Below are 18,201 nucleotides of genomic sequence, written 5' to 3'. Positions count from 1 at the left end.
TGTTCTATCTATATGGTCATAATTCAAATTAAGTGTTTTTCACCGCTTTTTGTAACGTAGCAATTGTTTTGCGCCATCCCTCACTTCGTGTACGCATGTGCCAGGTGGTATTATAATATATATATAACCCTTGGCCCCATGCCGCGCATAAAGTATGCAATATAATAAAAGTACCATTTTTTACACCCCACATTCGCAATTTCGCAAATAGGAGTTTTCGATACGCTCATGTGGATGTAGGGATGTAGTACACTATTCCGTTTTACTCCATATTTATCTGATTTTTTTTTTTATTTTTTTTTTTGCATCGACATGTGAGGAGTACGTTTTATCTGGGATAACAAAATTTCGAAATCGTCATTCATTTCTCGCGCACAAAATTGTATACCTTTTTTATTCACCTGTACGTATTAAAGCGTAACACAAAAAAAAAAAACACGAATGCGAGCAAGCATAAAAATTAACACAACTTTACAAACCATATAGCAAAACACATAACATTTCACGCTTCCCCTTTTCCCTCTTTTGAAAGAGAAACACCCGTTAAACGAGTTTTACAAACTTTCGCAAAGCGTTAACCAGGAAAAAAGTACATACATATATACATACATACATACATACGTACGTACGTGTATATAAAATTTCGCCGCACTTACCTTTTTTTCACTTAAAAATTATTCAAAATGGGAAAGGAAAAAACACATATCAACTTAGTCGTTATCGGCCATGTCGATAGTGGAAAATCCACGACCACCGGTCATATTATTTACAAGTTGGGAGGTATTGACAGGAGAACCATAGAAAAGTTTGAGAAAGAGTCCGCCGAAATGGGTAAGGGTAGTTTTAAGTACGCGTGGGTGTTGGATAAGCTAAAGGCCGAAAGAGAAAGAGGTATCACTATCGATATCGCCTTATGGAAGTTCGAAACGCCCAGGTACTTCTTCACAGTCATTGATGCCCCCGGTCATAAGGATTTTATCAAAAATATGATTACGGGTACGTCGCAGGCTGATGTGGCTCTCTTGGTTGTTCCTGCTGAGGTTGGTGGTTTTGAAGGTGCCTTTTCAAAGGAAGGTCAAACTAAGGAACACGCCTTGTTAGCCTTCACCCTCGGTGTGAAACAGATCGTTGTTGGTGTCAACAAGATGGACACTGTGAAATACTCAGAAGATAGATACGAAGAAATTAAGAAGGAAGTTAGGGATTACCTGAAAAAGGTCGGATACCAAGCTGACAAGGTTGACTTTATCCCCATTTCTGGATTTGAAGGTGATAACCTGATTGAGAAGTCAGACAAGACCCCATGGTATAAAGGAAGGACCTTGATCGAGGCTTTGGACACTATGGAACCACCCAAGAGACCATACGACAAACCTTTAAGAATTCCACTCCAAGGTGTGTACAAAATTGGTGGTATTGGTACCGTGCCCGTTGGCAGAGTCGAAACTGGTATTTTGAAGGCCGGTATGGTTCTCAACTTTGCCCCATCTGCTGTCGTTTCGGAGTGTAAATCCGTCGAAATGCACAAAGAAGTTTTGGAAGAGGCAAGACCAGGTGACAACATCGGATTTAACGTAAAGAACGTTTCTGTTAAAGAAATCAAGAGAGGATATGTCGCTTCTGATACCAAGAATGAGCCAGCCAAGGGATGCTCCAAATTTACTGCCCAGGTTATCATTTTGAACCATCCTGGAGAAATTAAGAACGGATACAGTCCCGTCCTAGATTGCCACACTGCTCACATTTCTTGCAAATTTTTGAACATCGACTCGAAGATTGACAAGCGTTCTGGTAAGGTCGTTGAGGAAAACCCTAAATCAATTAAGTCTGGTGATTCAGCCTTGGTTAGTCTCGAGCCAAAGAAGCCTATGGTTGTTGAGACCTTCACTGAGTATCCACCCCTAGGAAGATTTGCTATTCGAGATATGAGACAAACCATCGCTGTCGGTATCATCAAGGCGGTCGAAAAGAAGGAGCCAGGTGCCGTGTCAGCCAAAAACCCAGCAAAGAAATGAACGCACCCACGCTTCGCGGCGTACCACATGTACAAACCCTGTATACATTGTACACATGTCATGTGCGTATGCGAGTACGTACCTGCGCATATACCCTGGTGTATGCCACACGCACATATATTTACTTAAGGTTTTACTTGTTTGTTCCATTTATACGTGTGTAAAAATGGATCAAATATCGGAATTAAGCTAATTATATATTGTAAAAAATGTGAAAAAAAAAAAAAAAAAAATTAACCCAAATTGCATAATTTTGGCTGTTTTTATATCATTTTATTTTTCCACATGGGGTATATACAAAAATATTAAACGAAAGCAAAGACCAACGAGTTTCCCCCCACAAAGAGTGTACATATATGTGTATACATGCGTATATATGTGTATATGTGCATATATTTACATATGTATGTGTGTATATGCATGTGTGTGTGTATATGTACGTAACTTAAATTAAAAACGCGCTACAAACAAACTGAAGATTACAAGTGTGCAACATATGAGCAAGTTGGGAAAATTTCCGTGCGCATGTTTCGTCCAGGCGGAACGTGTGGAAAGGAGCATATATGTACCGCCACATGGGAGGACAAAAATGGGCGATTCGCGTTTCAGTTCCGCTGCATGGCTAGCTCAGACGCGTATAATGCCACTAAAGGGGGGAAAACACATGACGCATTTTGAATGGCACCGCTATCCGGTGTAGTGGTCGGGAGGAGTGTGTGGACCTGTACGCTCAACGCTGCGCAGAGGGTCTTAATCCGTTCACCGCGCTCCGACGTGTTATGTATAGCTGTGCAGTGTATCACACCGTGCTTTGTTCACCCGATCTATTTTGCCTATGTATGGGAGGGCCAAATTAGAGGGTGCAAATTTTTAAGATTATTTCGTCTGCGCATTTGAAAAGCGTTCTTTCTTCGTTTTTTCTTTTTGCAAAAAAGGGGGAGCGGGTTGATATGATGGGAAAGCGTGAAGTGGGAAACCCCCCTCTGCAGCGGTTTTAGCGAGATCTCCTTCTGCTTCATCTTTACCCCCCCTGTGTGAGAACTGGGTCTGCCAAAGGGTTGGAGAGCCGAACGGGGAACTGTGCACAACCTTGGTACAACTCAGGTTGGCACACCGATTTTTTTTTTTTTTTTTTTTTTTTTTCCCCAAACGTTCCGCTAAACATTTGTGTGACAGCTCACTAACACGGTACGTACCTCCCGCCAAAACATGAAATGGGCCTTTGTTCTCCTGAACCTCCTTGTGACATGTACAAATGGGATGGTAAAATATAGTGGCTCCATTCAGTTTTTGTTCATATCGAACATAAATGGCCAACTAATTTTATCACCCCATAGAGGGGGGAAAAAAAAACCCTGTTTTGTTATAAGAAAAGAGAAGGGTGGATTTTACAAGGGTGAGAACAAATGGAGGGGGAGGAAAAATATTCTCAAGGGGGAAGAGGACAACACTTCTTGTGTGGAACCGAGGTTGAGGTTTGCGCCAAGTCCAACCGGATTTTTACATGTAGGGGGGTGTAGGACCTTTTTATATAATTACACTTTGGCTAAGCAGTTGAAGGGGTCCCTCATCCTTCGGCTGGAAGACACAGACGTGGAGAGAAATGCGCAGGATTCATTTCGCGAAATTGTTAAAGATTTAAGGTATCATTAAAATGGGGATTTTCTCCAGTGGCGCCCAAACAGTGGCACCGTCGTGTGGTAGAGGTTTCCCTCATTCCCCTAAAACGCATCGTGCAAGTGCCGTGCATATTCATATCTGTGCTTATGTGCATGTGGGTACGTTCCCATGGGGGGTATGTAATAGGAAAGGCGCGCAAGAGAACACCTTCCATACTCCCTACTGCTCTATGCAAGGGCACCTTTCTCCGACTCCATCACATGATTACCGCTTCTCTGGGACCCAATCGACAGGTGGCTGAACCTAAGCTGGGATGAAGGTCCAGACGTGGGGGGGGCATACGGCCCGTACAAGCAGTCCGAAAAAATTGAGCTCTACAAGTAAGGACGGAAAAAAAGGGGGAAAAAAAATAGCGGTCATATGCCACCCCTAAGTAGCTTTCCCAAATGTGTGCATACGAAAGTGTGCTGTTCCTTTCACCCTAGAAGGATCATCGCTGTCACACCACCCCGCTGCGCATTTAAATTCGCCTCTCAGAGAAATAGCCCATGAGTTCGTCAAAGAGGGAAAGGCCTACTTCTGCTTTTGCACGAAGGACGAGTTATCCGAAAAGAAGGAGAAGGTACGACCATGGGTGCAGGGATGATGGCGGTGCACACATTTGCCCAGCAGAAAGTGACCATCACGGGAAGAAGCGCGCTCGCATGATAGAGCGATAGCGCTACAGAACGATCGCTCTACAGAACAATCGCGTGAGCGCACCAATGGCACACCGTCCACGCCTCCCCCTCTTCAGGCGAAACTGGTAAGGACGAAGTACACGTATGACCGAGCATGCCGGGACTTAAGCGATGAGATGGTTAAGCAAAACTTGTCGAAGAAAAAGCCGTACACTATACGATTCAGATCACCCACGGGCAGAAAAATTACACTTAATGACATTCTAAAAAAAGAAATAACTGATTCTGTGGATGAGGATTTTATTATTCTGAGAAGTGACTCCTCCCCTACGTATAACTTCTCAGCGTCCGTGGATGACCATCTGATGAGGGTATCTCACGTGATACGTGGGGTGGAGCATATTTCAAACACGTTCAAGTAAGAAGGCGCGCGCATGCAGAAGTGTAGGCCTATGCGAGGCCGGGGGGTTTGGAGCTAGCCGCAGCGCTAAAAGGAAATCCACCTTACACGCCATGCGTATAACCCTTTATGTGGTTTGGTACCACTTCACGCTGGCAGCGCACCGCCGCAGCCCCCAAGCTGTGTGAGGCATCAGGAAAAAAATCACCGCACGCAAATGCATTTTACCTCCCTGCAGGCAAATTTTGGTGCTGGAGGCACTGCGCGCGCGCATCCCCCTCTACGCCCACGTCCCCGTCATAACGACCGTGCAGAAGAAGAAAATTAGCAAGCGGAATAATGAGTACCTGGTGCGGAACTTGAGGTACATGCGCGTGATGTATGCACATTTGTGGGTGCATTTATGGGCACATTTATGGGCACATTTATAGGCGCATTTATTGGCACATATTTGTATGCACTTTTCGTGCTTTGCTCCGCACCGACTAGCCATTTTCACAAATTAAAAAAAAAAAAAAAAAAAAAAAAAAAAAAAAAAAATTTCTTCTTCCACTTCTTCACCCCAGGGAGGAGGGGTTTAAACCCGAGTGCGTAATTAACTACATGGGGACCCTCGGATGGGGCAGCGTTTCGAAGAGGTGAGTACCCGAGCTGGAGGGGTAGATAGCATCACGTGCGTACGATTGAGAAAGTGCATATTTGTGCGCACATGAGAAGTTGCGCATGCGGCGGGGGATAGCGGATCATTTGCGGCGCGCTGAGCCACGTCACACCAAATCATGCCGCGCCACACCACAACACACCGCGTGCGTGCGTGCCATTCACCTGCCGCTCCCCCGCAGGGAGTTCTACACCCTGGACGAGCTGATCGGCAGCTTCGACCTGCGCGCGCTAAACAAATCTGCACTTGTGTTCGACATAAAGAAGCTCAAATGGATGAACAAAAAGTACCTGCTGGCACAGGAAGTCGAAACGTATGTACGAGAAGCAGAGCAGTTTTTAATTGAGAAAAAAGTGCTAACGAAAGGATGCACCGAATTTGTACGTTTATGCGTTAGTGTGTTTAAAGATGATGTGCATAATTATGCCGAGCTGGGGAGGTACATCATAGAGGCAATTTCATATGACCTCTTAGCTCATCCGTTCGACAAAAATAATGAGAAGCTAAAAAAGCTAGCCATTTTTTTATCTCTTTGGTGGGAACAAAATAGACGTAGCATAAACTGCTTTGAAGATTTCTTTTCAGAAAATTTCAACGCGCTGATAGGACATCTAGCCAAAGGTACCAACATGGGAAGAAATGAAATTTTATTAAATATCCGTTTTGTGTTAACCTTCCAAAATAGGGGTGTTCCATTTGTGCATTTGTTCCGGTTGTGGGCGCTGGCGAAAAAATGCAAAGTGCCTAATTATGTGCCGCTGGAGGATAGGATTCGGCACCTTAAGGAGGTATTCTCTGGGTGAACGACTGTGCAGGGTAGATTGCTCTTCTCCTTTGTAATAAGAAATGGTTCCATCAGGCTTGCGGGTACCCTCTGGGGGAGTCACCCGTTGGAGGGTATATGTGTGGATCACTTTGTAGAAAAGGTGGCGTACATATTTTTTCCCATTCTTTTGCCGTAATTTTTGTGCCTTTTCTTTGCTACAGAAGTTAAAGGCGAGATGTACGCGTTGCGTGCCATTTGCACGTGGGGAGGTCTGTACCGGTTGTCCACCCCTTCCCTGGGCCCAGCCCCATTTCCCCAAATTCGGGAGAAAACATCTCAGCGTGGCCAAATGCATGGAGGTAGGAAGTTTCCCCTTTTTGCCACATTTGAGGAAATATTAACGCGGTACTATCAGCCACATGTGTACACCTTTGCCACTTTTTTTTTTATCACTTCTTCGATGTCTACTTTGTTAAATTTCTGTTTTTTTTTTTTTTTTTTTTTTTTCCCTTCAAAGTGGAGACACGTTTAGCTGAGCGTGTTTTTCGCCACACAGCGATAACTTCTCCTTTGCTTTATTGGCAAAATTTATTTACACATTTGTGCGCACCTTTACGAGTTAATTTTGCGCCGTGAAGAGGCTCTCCCTTATGCGCGAAACGTGTGCAGGAATATTTCCTCCTTTGTTTGTGTGGAACGTTGAAAGGGGCTCCTCGCCTGTTCCCTCAGGTTTTGTTTTGCATTCACTTTTGTTTCCCTTCCCCTTGTGGGCAACACCCTCTCACCTCTCGGTTAAGCGGCACTTTTGCCAACAATTTATTGCGTTTTTTCCGATTCGCCCCTTCCACCAATTGGCCTCTTCCACCGTTCCGCCGCCTTACCGCCCCGTGGCAGCCCAAAATGGAAGCGGGGGAGGTGAAGAAATACTCGTCCAAGTTCGACATAAAGGGGATTTGCATGAGCAGCGAGAATTGCGAAAAGGTGTGCAGGATCTGCTTGAAGGCAATTCGGGAAAACAAGCTGGAGAAGGACATAGCTAGCCAAATAAAAACCAAGTGTGAAAATGACGAGTTGTTAAATAAAGAGAGTTCAGATGAGCATACCAAATGCCTCCGCATGGTAGACAGTTTAAAAAATGAGAACATTGGGTCTTGGCAGTGCATCGTCGGGAAGAACTTTGCCTTTTCTATAAATTACCAGTTTAACTGCATGGTGCACTTCCAGCACAAAATTACCAAGCTGGCCATCTTGCTGTACAAGTCGGTGTGACGGGTTAGCGGGTTAGAGAGTTAGCGGTGTTCGCGGTGTTCGCGGTGTTAGCCGTGTTGGCGGTGTTTTTGTACCCCTATGCATACGCCCATGCACTTGCACATGCACATGCAGGTGCTTTTCTCCGTTTCGCCCCGCATGCACCATTGCAGAGCAAAACGCGTTGGCGTTTCCGCTCAAGGGCGGAGAAATCGCGCTCACTTTCCCCCACCCCCTGCACTCCACTTAGCATTCGCAACTTTTACCTCCACGTTATTCCCGCCTGGGTACACCCGGCTGAAGGCCCTCGACACTCACGCGCACGACATGCATACGATTGAGTGACGTTTCATACGATTGCGTGGCGTTGCATACTATTGCGTAGCCCTGGGTACGCTCACGCAATCGCGCGTATGCCCAATCATTGGCACATTTAGCCAGATACACCCACGCATGCGCATGATACATGAGTGAACCACGCGATAAGCACCCACTCACCACTCGCTCACCGCATGCACTTGCAACTGAGCGAACGGGGGAGGGAAATCATGCTCGGGCCTTGGGTGGACATTGGGGAGAGAAATTACGCAGCGAGCTTTCGGCGACAAAGTGAGGCGAAGTGCATTTTCCTTTTTTTTTAAAGCGGAATGGGGCGAGGAGAGCGAACGACGGGGGGGTCAGAAGTGAAATAGAAAGGAAGCTAGCATAACAAATTAGCCGAGCTGTTAGCGTAGCAAGTTAGCCGCTTTATCAGCGTAACAAATTAGCCGAGCGGTTAGCACACCGATGAGCACACCGACCGGCAGAATGAAGCGAAGCTGAGCGACCAGCGTGCACATCAAAACGAAGTGTACGAAGAAGCGTCCCACCCAAGCGCACCCCTTTTTTCTTCCCCGCGCTGATTTTTTTTTAAAACGCTTAACCACGCATATAAATTAACATTGTTGCAGAGGTGAGGGGGAACTTTCTCGATGTGTGAATAGCTGCTGGCGATCGGGACTCCACTTGGCATCCTTTATAAGCAGAACTGCTGTAGGGTTGCTCGCAGCGGACACGCACTCGAGCCCTTTTACTGTAATTGCGAGATCGTTACGCCGGGGGAAGTACGTACACAGGGATGGTGTGTGCGCGCGCGTGTGTACACGTGATTAGGCAAAGGGGGAGTACCCAGACGGATCGTTGCCAAACGGGGAGTATCCAAATGGGTCGCTCCCAAACGGCTGTGCCTTTGCACGTTTGTATGCACATAAGCGTTCGAGCGCATGCAAGCGCCCCAGTGGCCGCACCCTTTTACCGCTTCACCGCTTTACCGCTTCACTCATCGCGCGTTGCGATTGTTTAGGCAAATCTCTGGCGCGCCTAAATGTTGACCATTCTTTTAAAAATGTGCACATGGCGAAATAGTGCCATTTGCGGGTGAAGAGTCAGGCCTATTATTTTATTTTTCTTTATTTTATTATATTTTTTTATTTTATTATTCTTCCCCGTCCAACTGCCCCGCGTTTGATACAAATGCATTTTTTAATCATCCGTTCATGCGCCTTTTAACTGCCATTTTAACTGCGTTTTTGTCTGCTTCTTTAACTGCCCTTTTAACTGCCTCACGAAATTTCCACCGCCATTTAAACGCGGCAAAAACGTTGACCAGTTAAAGTCACACGTAAGACAATCGAGGAGGGAAAAGAAGACGAAGTTGAGCGGAGCCGCCACATATATTATCATCATCATCGCGAGCGTTTATTTTTGGCTAGCTGAACATGACGACGAATCGCGTCAAATTGAAGCGCTTTTACAGCGAGCAGAATGAAGGCAACGTGGATGCATTAAATCCCCCCGAGGGAAAGGAAAAAAACGTGGAGGGGAAAAAAGAACGTCCCCAAAAGGACGAGAACAATTCCAGGAAGAAAAAATTACTCGTGCTGTCAAAAGGACTGAACATGAAAAACGTAAGTAAATTGGATGAGCATTCCCAGTCGGGAGAAGTGGCGGTAAGGCCGAGGAGCCGCTTGAAAAAGAAAGTGATCACTGATAGTAGCTACGAGGAGGAACAAAAAATAGGCCAATCATTTGACCATCGCGATGCGATCGATGTGAGCGATGCGAGCGACACGCAAGAGGAAAATGTGGCTTCTTACCCCTGTGCCGCTTACGCAAAGACGAAATGGCCCTCCACAGGTGGGCAGCATAAATTTAATGAACACCCCTCGGGAATCCGCACCAGGGGGAAATATGAACGGAGCAAAGTTATAGACACCACGGATGAGAGTAAACAGAGCCACGAGTTGAGCAACTCGGATGATGGAGGGAGGGGTGCCAGGGGGGGAAAGATGTCGAAGAGGGGCACAGGAACTTCTGGCAGCCGCAGGGGTGGCAACAAGCTGGATGAGAGTGACCTGAAGAGGAAGGGGGGGGAGGGGTCCAGCATAGGTGCTGATGAAGAGGATGACATTGATGAAGAGGATGAAATTAATGAGGATGAACGTGACCACCGCGATCGGAGTGCGAAAAATAAAAGGGGAAGGTCCACCCGCCTCGCTGAGAAGTCGAGAAAGGGGGCGCGCCCAAACGGAGGGAGAAGCAAAAGTAGAAGGGTCCTGCGGAAGGATGACAACTCGGAGGAGGATCAACGCGAAGAGAGCTTTGGCGCATCTGATGAGGGCGATGATGCTGTAGAGGACGAGAGCAGCTACGACGATGTGCAGAAAAAACGAGACAGGAGAAATGAAGCCCTGTCGAAGCTCAAAAGGAGAAAGAAGAGTGCCGCTGCGAAGGGTGGAGAAAATTCCTATGAGGAAAACTCCTACGACGATTACGAGCACTCCAGCTTCTACGTTGACGACGATGTGAACTCAGCCGGTGAGACGAACATATCATACGAAAGCGGAAACGAAAATTTCAACCAGTGTGACGAATATGCTCTACACTTAAAAATTTTTAATGAGAAAAATTTGGGCAACGATATGATTCAGTTCAATTCTATAAGTGTGAAGAAGTCGATCAGACTGTACATTGAGTTTACGGCTCTGTCTCTGCTATCGCCTAGCCTTAAATATGATGCCAACTATTTCAAGGCTTCCGAAAATGTGAAAAGCGTCGAACAGTCCCTGAAGGTGAAGTACTCAAATATTCACAAAGAATTTGAGAAGAAGAATTCCCTGGAGGAGTGCTACAATTACTATGATGAGGGTGGTGCAGAACGGGGGAGGAGAAAGGAGAAAAAGAGCAAAAGGAAAAAAAAAAAAAATCTGAAAAGGTTGTGTGAACAGGTTAGCGATAGTGGTAGCGAAGGCGGTGCGGAGGAAAGGGGTGGCGATGAAAGGGGGGACGCGAGGAACTCCCTGGACAGCAGCGGGAAGGTCAAGCGGGAAAGGAAAAAGAAAAAAAAAAAATATGTCTTAAGTGACAGCAGCAGTCGTTCGCCCGATGGGAAGGGGCGCAGTGACGCTAGTGGGGAGGACGCGGTTGAAGAGGAGTGCGAAGAGGAGTGCGAAGAGGAGTGCGAAGAGGAATACGATGATGAGTGCGAAGAGGAGTGCGATGAAGAGTGCGAAGACGAGTGCGAGGACGAGTACGACGAGGGCTATGATGACGAATGCGAAGACGAGTGCGAGGACTACTACGACGACTACGACTTCGACTACGGGCGGAAGGCGAAGAAGAAGGTGGCGGAGCAAATGAACGACAGCCTCATATACAAGCTGCTGAACAGCGACATGCTGAAGATATACGAGTTCGTGAAGAAGGAGGAGAACTTTAGCAATTACGATTTTTTGAAAATGATATGCAAAATCAGCAAAAACAAACCGAGGAATTATTATGATCGGTGTGTGCAAAAGATCGAGAAGAAAATTCTGTCCAAAAGAGACCAGTTTGAATCTCATCCATTTGAAACAAATTTTAAAAATATTTTAAAAAATTATGCAAATATATTTACATACTATCTGGAGTATAACAAAATTCACTGCTGCTGTTGTAACAGAAAATTAAGTTACGCATGTCCCGTTTTTTTCATTAAACCGTTTTATAATTCCTCGGACTTGTGGGAAAATAGCTTTTTTAATTTTATGAAGGTAAATCATTTTGAATGGCTCGGAAATGAGCATTTTTTGACTTTTAAAAATCCGCTGGACAAATTAAATATGCGAAATGAAGATGAATTCAAAATGAAAAATATTAAACAGTCGAATAGGCTATTTATAAAAAATCAGAACGAAAAAGAAAAAAAAAAAGTGCTCATACACATTAATATAAATCATGTGGATAATCACCCCGTTGCGAATAACGACGAATGCATCATTAACCATTTGAAGCAGAGTGATGAAGTGAGTGCCTTTAAATATACTGGCCATTCGGATGACAAACGATTGAAAAAAAAAAGGAAAGGCTTTAAATTTAATTTCGAGTACCAATTTAAGGCCACCGAATGTAAGGAAAACAATTTGAACATCCTCATGAAAGATATTTGCGAAAATTTTTATGACCTTTCGGAGAATTATATTGAAAAGGACATCCTGGTGTTGCAGCTTGGGTCGTACTGTGTCTCTGCTGTGTACTACTGGCATGTGTTTCATCACTACAAATTTTTTTTCACCAAATTTATTTACATGCGCCTGCTGGACCTCTACAAGAAGAGCAAGGATTTGTTTCGCGAGCCGCTGCTCCTCGCCTACGTGCTGTCCAAGCGCCTGAACAAGGACCTGTACCGCGACTTTATGATTCTCATGAACATCGACATTTCGCAGATTCAGCACAAGCTCAACGAGTGCGACTTGTTCGTGCGCTGAGGGGCTCGGCGATTTTGCCTAGGATAGTGCCCGCGATTGTACCCGCGATCCCCCTCCGATTGCACATTTTGACGGCTGATTATCCGTTTTGGGAGCGCAACTCCGCGGGGGGAAGCAACTTGTAAGAACCTAACGCGTGCGTTTTGCCCGCCACAAAACAAAAAGGGGATGCCGCAACATACAGGCGCGCCACTATGTGAGTGCTTTTTGCCCCCGCGTGGCCGCTCTCACCGCAGTATGGCGCAACTTCTTTAATTTTCCCTCCTTTGCGAAAATATGTATACAACGTACCTACGTGCATGTCTTGATTTTTTTTTTTTTTTTTTCCCCGCAAAAAAAAACAATTCATAAAGGAACACCTTCCAACTTTTCACATTTTGATGGCATTCCCTTCGACTGAAATTTTTCCTTAAAAGTGAAAGGAGACAATTTTGCTTTAAAATCGACACATTTGGGGAAGTGGCCACTTTTCTTGCGCACTCTGTAGGTATACACGTAAATGCAAAATATGCGCACGTTCTGAATTGCATGGAGGTTGGTGGGGAAAAAAAAAAAAAAAAAAAAACGCTTGTCGAAAAAGCTGGAGCATCGGTGGGTGCGCAAGAAGGTCGTTTTTTGCGAAGAAAAAGGGGCCAGCGAGATGGTACTCTCTCTCTTTCTCAGCAGATGGGGCAATTGAAAGCTGCGCCGTTTGGCATATGCACTCAACATTTTAATTACCACGCTTAGGGTTAACATGTTTTGCGCGAAAGCTGCTTTGCTGGAATTAAACAATTTTCCGACGCAAGGACCGCGAAATTGAGGGACGCAAGCTCGTAAGCACGGCATTTAAGCGAGGCACAGTGAATATGCCACCTGCTCCCGGCACATTTGTCTTTCCATCACGATCGAAAAGGTGAATGAGTAGGGAGGCATGCCCACAGCATTGTAAGTGAGCAATTTGTACCGCAGCGAGGCACCCCTCGTAGTTTTTTTTTTGAGCAGAGCGACGGAGACGCATGCGCATGAACGAAAAGGCAGAGTAGCAGTACGCGCTGCAAAGAAGCAGTAACACGCGAAACGGGCGAAGAGGAAATTTGAGGGCACCCGCGGAGGGGCCCTGCGTGAGCGAGAGGTCGAATTCGTGGGCGCCACGTTTGGCCGTCCAGCGGGGGCGGAAGAAAGGACCGCCCAGGCTGTTCTCCACCTGGTAAAGCGGCTGCCAAGGTAGAGCCAAGTTGGTCGCCCTGTAAGCCGCCTCGTTAGCCGCCCCCTTAGCCGCCCCCTTAGCCGCCTCTTTAACCGCCTCGTTAACCGCCATGGGGACGTTCAACTTCGGCAAGTACAACGGGAAGACCTTCGAGGAGGTGTTCGAGAAGCACAAGTCGTACGTGACGTGGGTGAAGAACCTGGAGAACCCCTCGGGGTCGCTAATCCAGTTCAAGGAGTATGTCCTGGAGAGGGAGAAGGGGGAAAGGGGGCAGTCAGGGGAGAAGGGGCAGCCGGGCCGGCTTGACCACCTTGACCAATTTGGCGGCAAATCCCCTGCGAACTGCTCGCGCGGCCAGGGGTGGGAAGGCAACACCTGGGATGGACCCCAAGAAAGGGGAGGCGGGGACACCTACCGAAGCAGAAGCTCGTATGATAGAAGCCCCAGTGCAGTGCTGAAAGGGGTGGGCACCCCCGGAGGAAGCTACAAAAAGGAGGGATACCAAGAAGGGGCAAAATCGGTGAACAAAATGAATAGCAGGGAATACAAAACGTACGAGCAAAGCATAATGAATGAAATAAGCAACAGTTATAATAAGAGCGAAAAGGGAGAGAAGGCCGAATTTGATATCATAGTGGCGTTTGAAATTTTTAGTGATGACACATTTAAGATTGTGCAAAAGGATAACAACAGCAATGGAGGTGGTAGGAAATTCGCTAGCTTTAAAAACTTCGTCCCGAAAGAGCTGTTCAAAATATTATCCGAATTTAACCCAACATTAAAGAAAACGAATAACTATTCTTGCATCACGTTCGAAGCAGATAAATACGAATACGTGCTGTCCAATTTGAAAGAGAAGTGTACCATCTTGGGAGGCATACAGAGCATCCCCAATTTTTTGCTAAAGTGTTTTAAACAGTACAGCCGATTTTCGGAGCCACAAAAAGTTTCCGAAATGACTGCAAGTATTTTGACGAGTACTTTATGTCCATACACGAAAAAGAATTATGACAAAATGGATATCCTTGTGGGAGACAAGCTAAGTGCAGAGTTGAAAAATTTTCAAAGAGAAGGAGTTTTTTTTGGTTTAAAAAAAAATGGGAGAGTCTTAATAGGGGACGAAATGGGATTGGGAAAAACGTTACAAGCGTTAGCTTTGATGGCATTTTATCAGGAGGACTGGCCATTCATCGTTGTTTGTCCGTCTTCCATCCGGTTTCAATGGAAGGATCAGGCACTACGATGGTTATCTCATTTGTTGACAGAAGATCAAATCTGTGTTGTGAAGAGTGGAAAAACAGACGTCCCACGAAATTGCAAAATGATTATAATTTCCTACGAACTGATGACCAAAAATGATAAGTACCAGAATAAGTACAAATCGATCGTATGTGATGAGTCCCACTATTTGAAAAACTCCTTTTCAAAGAGAACGAAAGCGATCACCCCCATTATTAGGAGTGCCAAGAGGTGTGTCCTGCTATCAGGTACCCCAGCTTTGAACAAACCGTCTGAATTGTACGAACAGGTGTCTAGCATTATTCCGAACCTTTTTAATTACCATGAGTTTTGCGAAAGGTACTGCTTTAAGGACAAAAATATCTACACGAGAAAGATCGAGTACGTTGGGTGCAAACACACAGAGGAGTTGCACCTATTTCTGACTAACACGATTATGATAAGGAGGTTAAAAAAAGACGTTTTGAAGGAACTGCCAGAAAAACTGAGGTCCAAAATTCCTGTGGAAATACCCCCCAAAGAGTTAAGCGAAATTATTACCTACCACAGAAAATTAGAGTCAAAAAAAAATATCAACATTTCGGACGATTTGGACGAGTTGCCATTCCCAAGCGGGGGTAATGAGTACGGGTATGGCCAAACTGCTAGTGGCATTCCCAACAGGGGCGACGAAGAGAATGTCTCCATTTCGCACCTATTCAAAATGACGGGTTATGCAAAAGTGAAAGCCATAAAGGAGTATATCACCTACCTGATCGATGCCGACATCAAGTTCCTCCTCTTCTGTCACCACAAATTAGTGATGGACGAAATTGACGATTTTCTGAGGGAGAAAAAAACCATGTTTATACGAGTAGATGGATTAACCCCCATTGAAAAAAGAGAAGTGTACATTAAGAGCTTCCAAAATGATGACCATGTGAAAATTGCTTTACTGTCGTTGACTGCCTGCGGGATAGGGTTAAACCTAACTGCTGCCAATACAGTCGTTTTTGGAGAGTTGTACTGGGTACCCGGGCAAATAATACAAGCAGAAGATCGGGCACACAGAATTGGTACCACCCATGAAGTTGTCAACATCCATTATTTAATTGCACAAAATACCATTGATGAAATTGTCTGGAAAATTATTAACAGAAAATGGAACACCCTTACCACGGCTTTGAATGGAATGGAAGACTCACTAAATGTGAAGGAGGTAAATAAGTTTGACAAATTTATGATAGACTTAACCAATGATACGAATAAGTCCTATCCCACCTCGTTAGTCACGACACCCAAAGTTAGGAGGAAGTCATCCGAACATAACAAATCGTTTGAAAGCGCCAGTAGTAACACCAAACGGGATAGGGACATACGCGATTTCTTCAAGTCCAGTGAGAAATCCGCTGAAAAGTCCGATTGTGCAAAGAAGCGGTCGTACGGCACTCCAACGAATGATTGCTCTTCGGACAGCACCTCGCCGATTATTGTCAGCAAGCGGTACAAAACGGAGTTGCACTAGGGGGAGCAGTAGCCGGGCCGCCCTTTTAGTGGCAGCGAAAAGGGGCACAAATTGGCCATCCCCTCTAAACACTCCTGTACGTGTAGAAACATCTGCATTCGCCTCGCCGAGTTGCACATGGCGGAAAAGCGGAACGTTCCAAAAGCGCAGCGTTACGCGCGTGCACATAGGCATATGTGAAGCATTGGAAAAAAAAAAAAAAAAAATCATAACATGCGCATTGAGATGTATAACCCTCTCTAAGGAAAAAAAAAGGAACCCCAAGAGAGGTGCCCCTTTTGAATAGCAGCAAAGGGAACATTTATTTGTTTTTATAAAAGTAGTCTCCTCTTTTTAAAAGTTACGCATTTTATTTTTAAAACACCTGTGTGGGTACTTCCCCTTATCGTCATTCAATCGGCTCGTGCGCGGATAAACATACGCACGTTGCGCACGAGCGGATGTGTTGCGTGCCTTTTTTTTTTTTTTAGTGTAAAAATATTACGAAACACCGCTAACCCTTTTTTGCGTTATTTTTTTTAAAACATGTACGCATGTATGTATGTGAAGAAGCGTGGCCAGTTTTTAAACACATACACATGTCATATTGAGAGCTCTATTTGGGCACCACCCCTCCCCCACAGAAGGACACAAAATAAGTGCAGCTCTTCCGCCACCCCTCCATTTTTATAAACACCTCAAAAAGTGTTCCCTTCTTATTTCACTCCCCCCAATTCGGACTCTTCATATCGTATAAATACCGTTTGCTATAATGCCAAAGTTTAACTTCTTCCCAAAGGTCAATTTTTTAGCCTACATAAAAAAAATTAAGATAAAGTACAACCCCTGCGCCGCGTACAATGACAACTGCCGTAGCTTAATTTATCATATTGAAACGCAGCAGAAAAAAGACAAGTTCCTCGATCTGGAATACAAGCTGGAGTTAATTGAGTAATAGGAAAAAGCCAAAAAAAAGAAAAACGAATGGGTGGATTGGCAAACTGTGGAGTGAAATGGCGAATGACAGCCCGTGTCACGGCGCTTGCCCAACTCTACATACAGGCAGTTTTGTGACGTCCCTTTATAGTTCTCACCTTTTGCTTTAATTTTGTTTTTCCCCTTACCAACGCAGTTATAATGAAGAACCTCTGATAGAAATTGAGATGCAAAATAGCAAAGTTTTCAAGTTAGCTAGCTAGCTAGCTTTTTTTTTTTTTTTTTTTTTGTTACTCAAAAGTGCCATTTGGTTATATTTTTTTTTTTTTTTTTTTTTTTACCCGAGTGTGTGTTTGGCTAGTCGTTTTTTTTCGCAACTTCTTTGAATTAAAATATGCCTATTTTTTTCGTGTTAAAAGTTGCACTTGAATTATTGGCGGTTTGGACAACCTAACGTTTATTCCTTTGGTCCAATTTGCGCCGTTCCCTGCCAACATGTAGACTTCTTCACCATTACGGGTGTAACCATTTGCCCTTCGCAACTGCAGGTTTAACCCGGAGAATTACGACTTGCCAGAAATTCAGCGAGTGATTGACGAAGATCAGCAGCAAAGTAAGGAGAGAAAAAAAAAAAGTTCACACACATGTACGGGTGTTACCAAGTGGATACGTACATGTACATAAGCACATGTTGATATGTGTGTGTCCGCTTCACTTGATATAAGGGAGCATATAATGAAATACCGCGCTGGGGGTTACTTTTTTTTATCATTTTTTTGCTTCTTTTCTGCCCCCTTCCCGTAGTGCACAAGAACTTTATGAAGGTAAACTTGTTGGAGAATAATGAGAATTCCTTTTAAAGTAAAAAGGGGTGCCCTCCTCACGATTTATAAGAATTGTTCGCCCCCTTTCGTGTGGTCAATTTGGTGTACATATGCAAAAAGACAAGTTTGACAAGCGGGTTACCAAGAAAAGAGCCACCAATGTGTAGCAGCCATCACGGACAAGTCGCAAAGTTGCAAAGTTCAAACACGGAGTAATTAGCTTAACAAAATTGCTCCTACATGTTTGACAACCCTTTTTGCGAAGCTTTTTGAAGGTGGACGTGAGGCAAATGGTCCACGCGCATGTGCTGATATGCCCACATGGTAAGTGCAAAATTGGGGCATTACACGCAGTT

At 44.9% G+C, this 18,201-nt stretch overlaps 6 protein-coding genes across 6 annotated transcripts; all 6 read left to right on the top strand.

Moving 5' to 3' along the window:
* The first annotated feature begins 304 nt into the window (after window positions 1–304).
* PVX_114832 (Elongation factor 1 alpha, putative) lies at window positions 305–2,525 on the top strand. Its single transcript, XM_001616305.1, has one exon. It carries the CDS (start codon window positions 684–686, stop codon window positions 2,013–2,015), a length of 1,332 nt encoding a protein of 443 aa, XP_001616355.1. The 5' UTR covers window positions 305–683; the 3' UTR covers window positions 2,016–2,525.
* A 677-nt stretch (window positions 2,526–3,202) lies between these two features.
* Window positions 3,203–6,606, top strand: PVX_114835 (glutamyl-tRNA synthetase, putative). Its single transcript, XM_001616306.1, has 7 exons — window positions 3,203–3,658; window positions 3,929–4,015; window positions 4,173–4,257; window positions 4,432–4,733; window positions 4,954–5,079; window positions 5,282–5,353; window positions 5,558–6,606. The coding sequence occupies exons 1-7, from the start codon at window positions 3,225–3,227 to the stop codon at window positions 6,177–6,179; spliced, it is 1,728 nt and encodes a 575-aa protein (XP_001616356.1). The 5' UTR covers window positions 3,203–3,224; the 3' UTR covers window positions 6,180–6,606.
* Window positions 6,607–6,819: 213 nt separating this feature from the next.
* On the top strand, window positions 6,820–7,729 carry PVX_114840 (hypothetical protein, conserved). The gene has a single exon (XM_001616307.1). It carries the CDS (start codon window positions 7,043–7,045, stop codon window positions 7,409–7,411), a length of 369 nt encoding a protein of 122 aa, XP_001616357.1. The 5' UTR covers window positions 6,820–7,042; the 3' UTR covers window positions 7,412–7,729.
* A 1,418-nt stretch (window positions 7,730–9,147) lies between these two features.
* Window positions 9,148–12,174, top strand: PVX_114845 (hypothetical protein, conserved; the record flags this gene model as incomplete). Its single annotated transcript, XM_001616308.1, has 1 exon — window positions 9,148–12,174. The coding sequence occupies one exon, from the start codon at window positions 9,148–9,150 to the stop codon at window positions 12,172–12,174; it is 3,027 nt and encodes a 1,008-aa protein (XP_001616358.1).
* Window positions 12,175–13,472: 1,298 nt separating this feature from the next.
* PVX_114850 (helicase, putative) lies at window positions 13,473–16,106 on the top strand (the record flags this gene model as incomplete). The annotated part of the gene is made up of 1 exon (XM_001616309.1): window positions 13,473–16,106. The coding sequence occupies one exon, from the start codon at window positions 13,473–13,475 to the stop codon at window positions 16,104–16,106; it is 2,634 nt and encodes an 877-aa protein (XP_001616359.1).
* A 520-nt stretch (window positions 16,107–16,626) lies between these two features.
* On the top strand, window positions 16,627–18,201 carry PVX_114855 (hypothetical protein, conserved). Its single transcript, XM_001616310.1, has 4 exons — window positions 16,627–17,036; window positions 17,218–17,271; window positions 17,570–17,634; window positions 17,826–18,201. Exons 1-4 carry the CDS (start codon window positions 16,858–16,860, stop codon window positions 17,879–17,881), a joined length of 354 nt encoding a protein of 117 aa, XP_001616360.1. The 5' UTR covers window positions 16,627–16,857; the 3' UTR covers window positions 17,882–18,201.

Source organism: Plasmodium vivax, chromosome 11 (assembly GCF_000002415.2).
Source record: "Plasmodium vivax chromosome 11, whole genome shotgun sequence".
Classification (NCBI taxonomy): Eukaryota; Apicomplexa; class Aconoidasida; order Haemosporida; family Plasmodiidae; genus Plasmodium; species Plasmodium vivax.
This window is presented reverse-complemented; position numbering and strand designations above follow the sequence as displayed.

Excerpts from the sequence above, each read along its gene's own strand:
- PVX_114855 (XM_001616310.1), top strand. The coding sequence starts at position 16,858 with ATGCCAAAGTTTAACTTCTTCCCAAAGGTCAATTTTTTAGCCTACATA. Across the intron at positions 17,272-17,569 it reads CAAAATAGCAAAGTTTTCAA|GTTTAACCCGGAGAATTACG; the intron begins GTTAGCTAGCTA and ends TCGCAACTGCAG. Across the intron at positions 17,635-17,825 it reads TGACGAAGATCAGCAGCAAA|TGCACAAGAACTTTATGAAG; the intron begins GTAAGGAGAGAA and ends CCCTTCCCGTAG.
- PVX_114832 (XM_001616305.1), top strand. The coding sequence starts at position 684 with ATGGGAAAGGAAAAAACACATATCAACTTAGTCGTTATCGGCCATGTC.
- PVX_114835 (XM_001616306.1), top strand. The coding sequence starts at position 3,225 with ATGAAATGGGCCTTTGTTCTCCTGAACCTCCTTGTGACATGTACAAAT. Across the intron at positions 5,080-5,281 it reads TACCTGGTGCGGAACTTGAG|GGAGGAGGGGTTTAAACCCG; the intron begins GTACATGCGCGT and ends TCTTCACCCCAG. Across the intron at positions 5,354-5,557 it reads TGGGGCAGCGTTTCGAAGAG|GGAGTTCTACACCCTGGACG; the intron begins GTGAGTACCCGA and ends GCTCCCCCGCAG.
- PVX_114840 (XM_001616307.1), top strand. The coding sequence starts at position 7,043 with ATGGAAGCGGGGGAGGTGAAGAAATACTCGTCCAAGTTCGACATAAAG.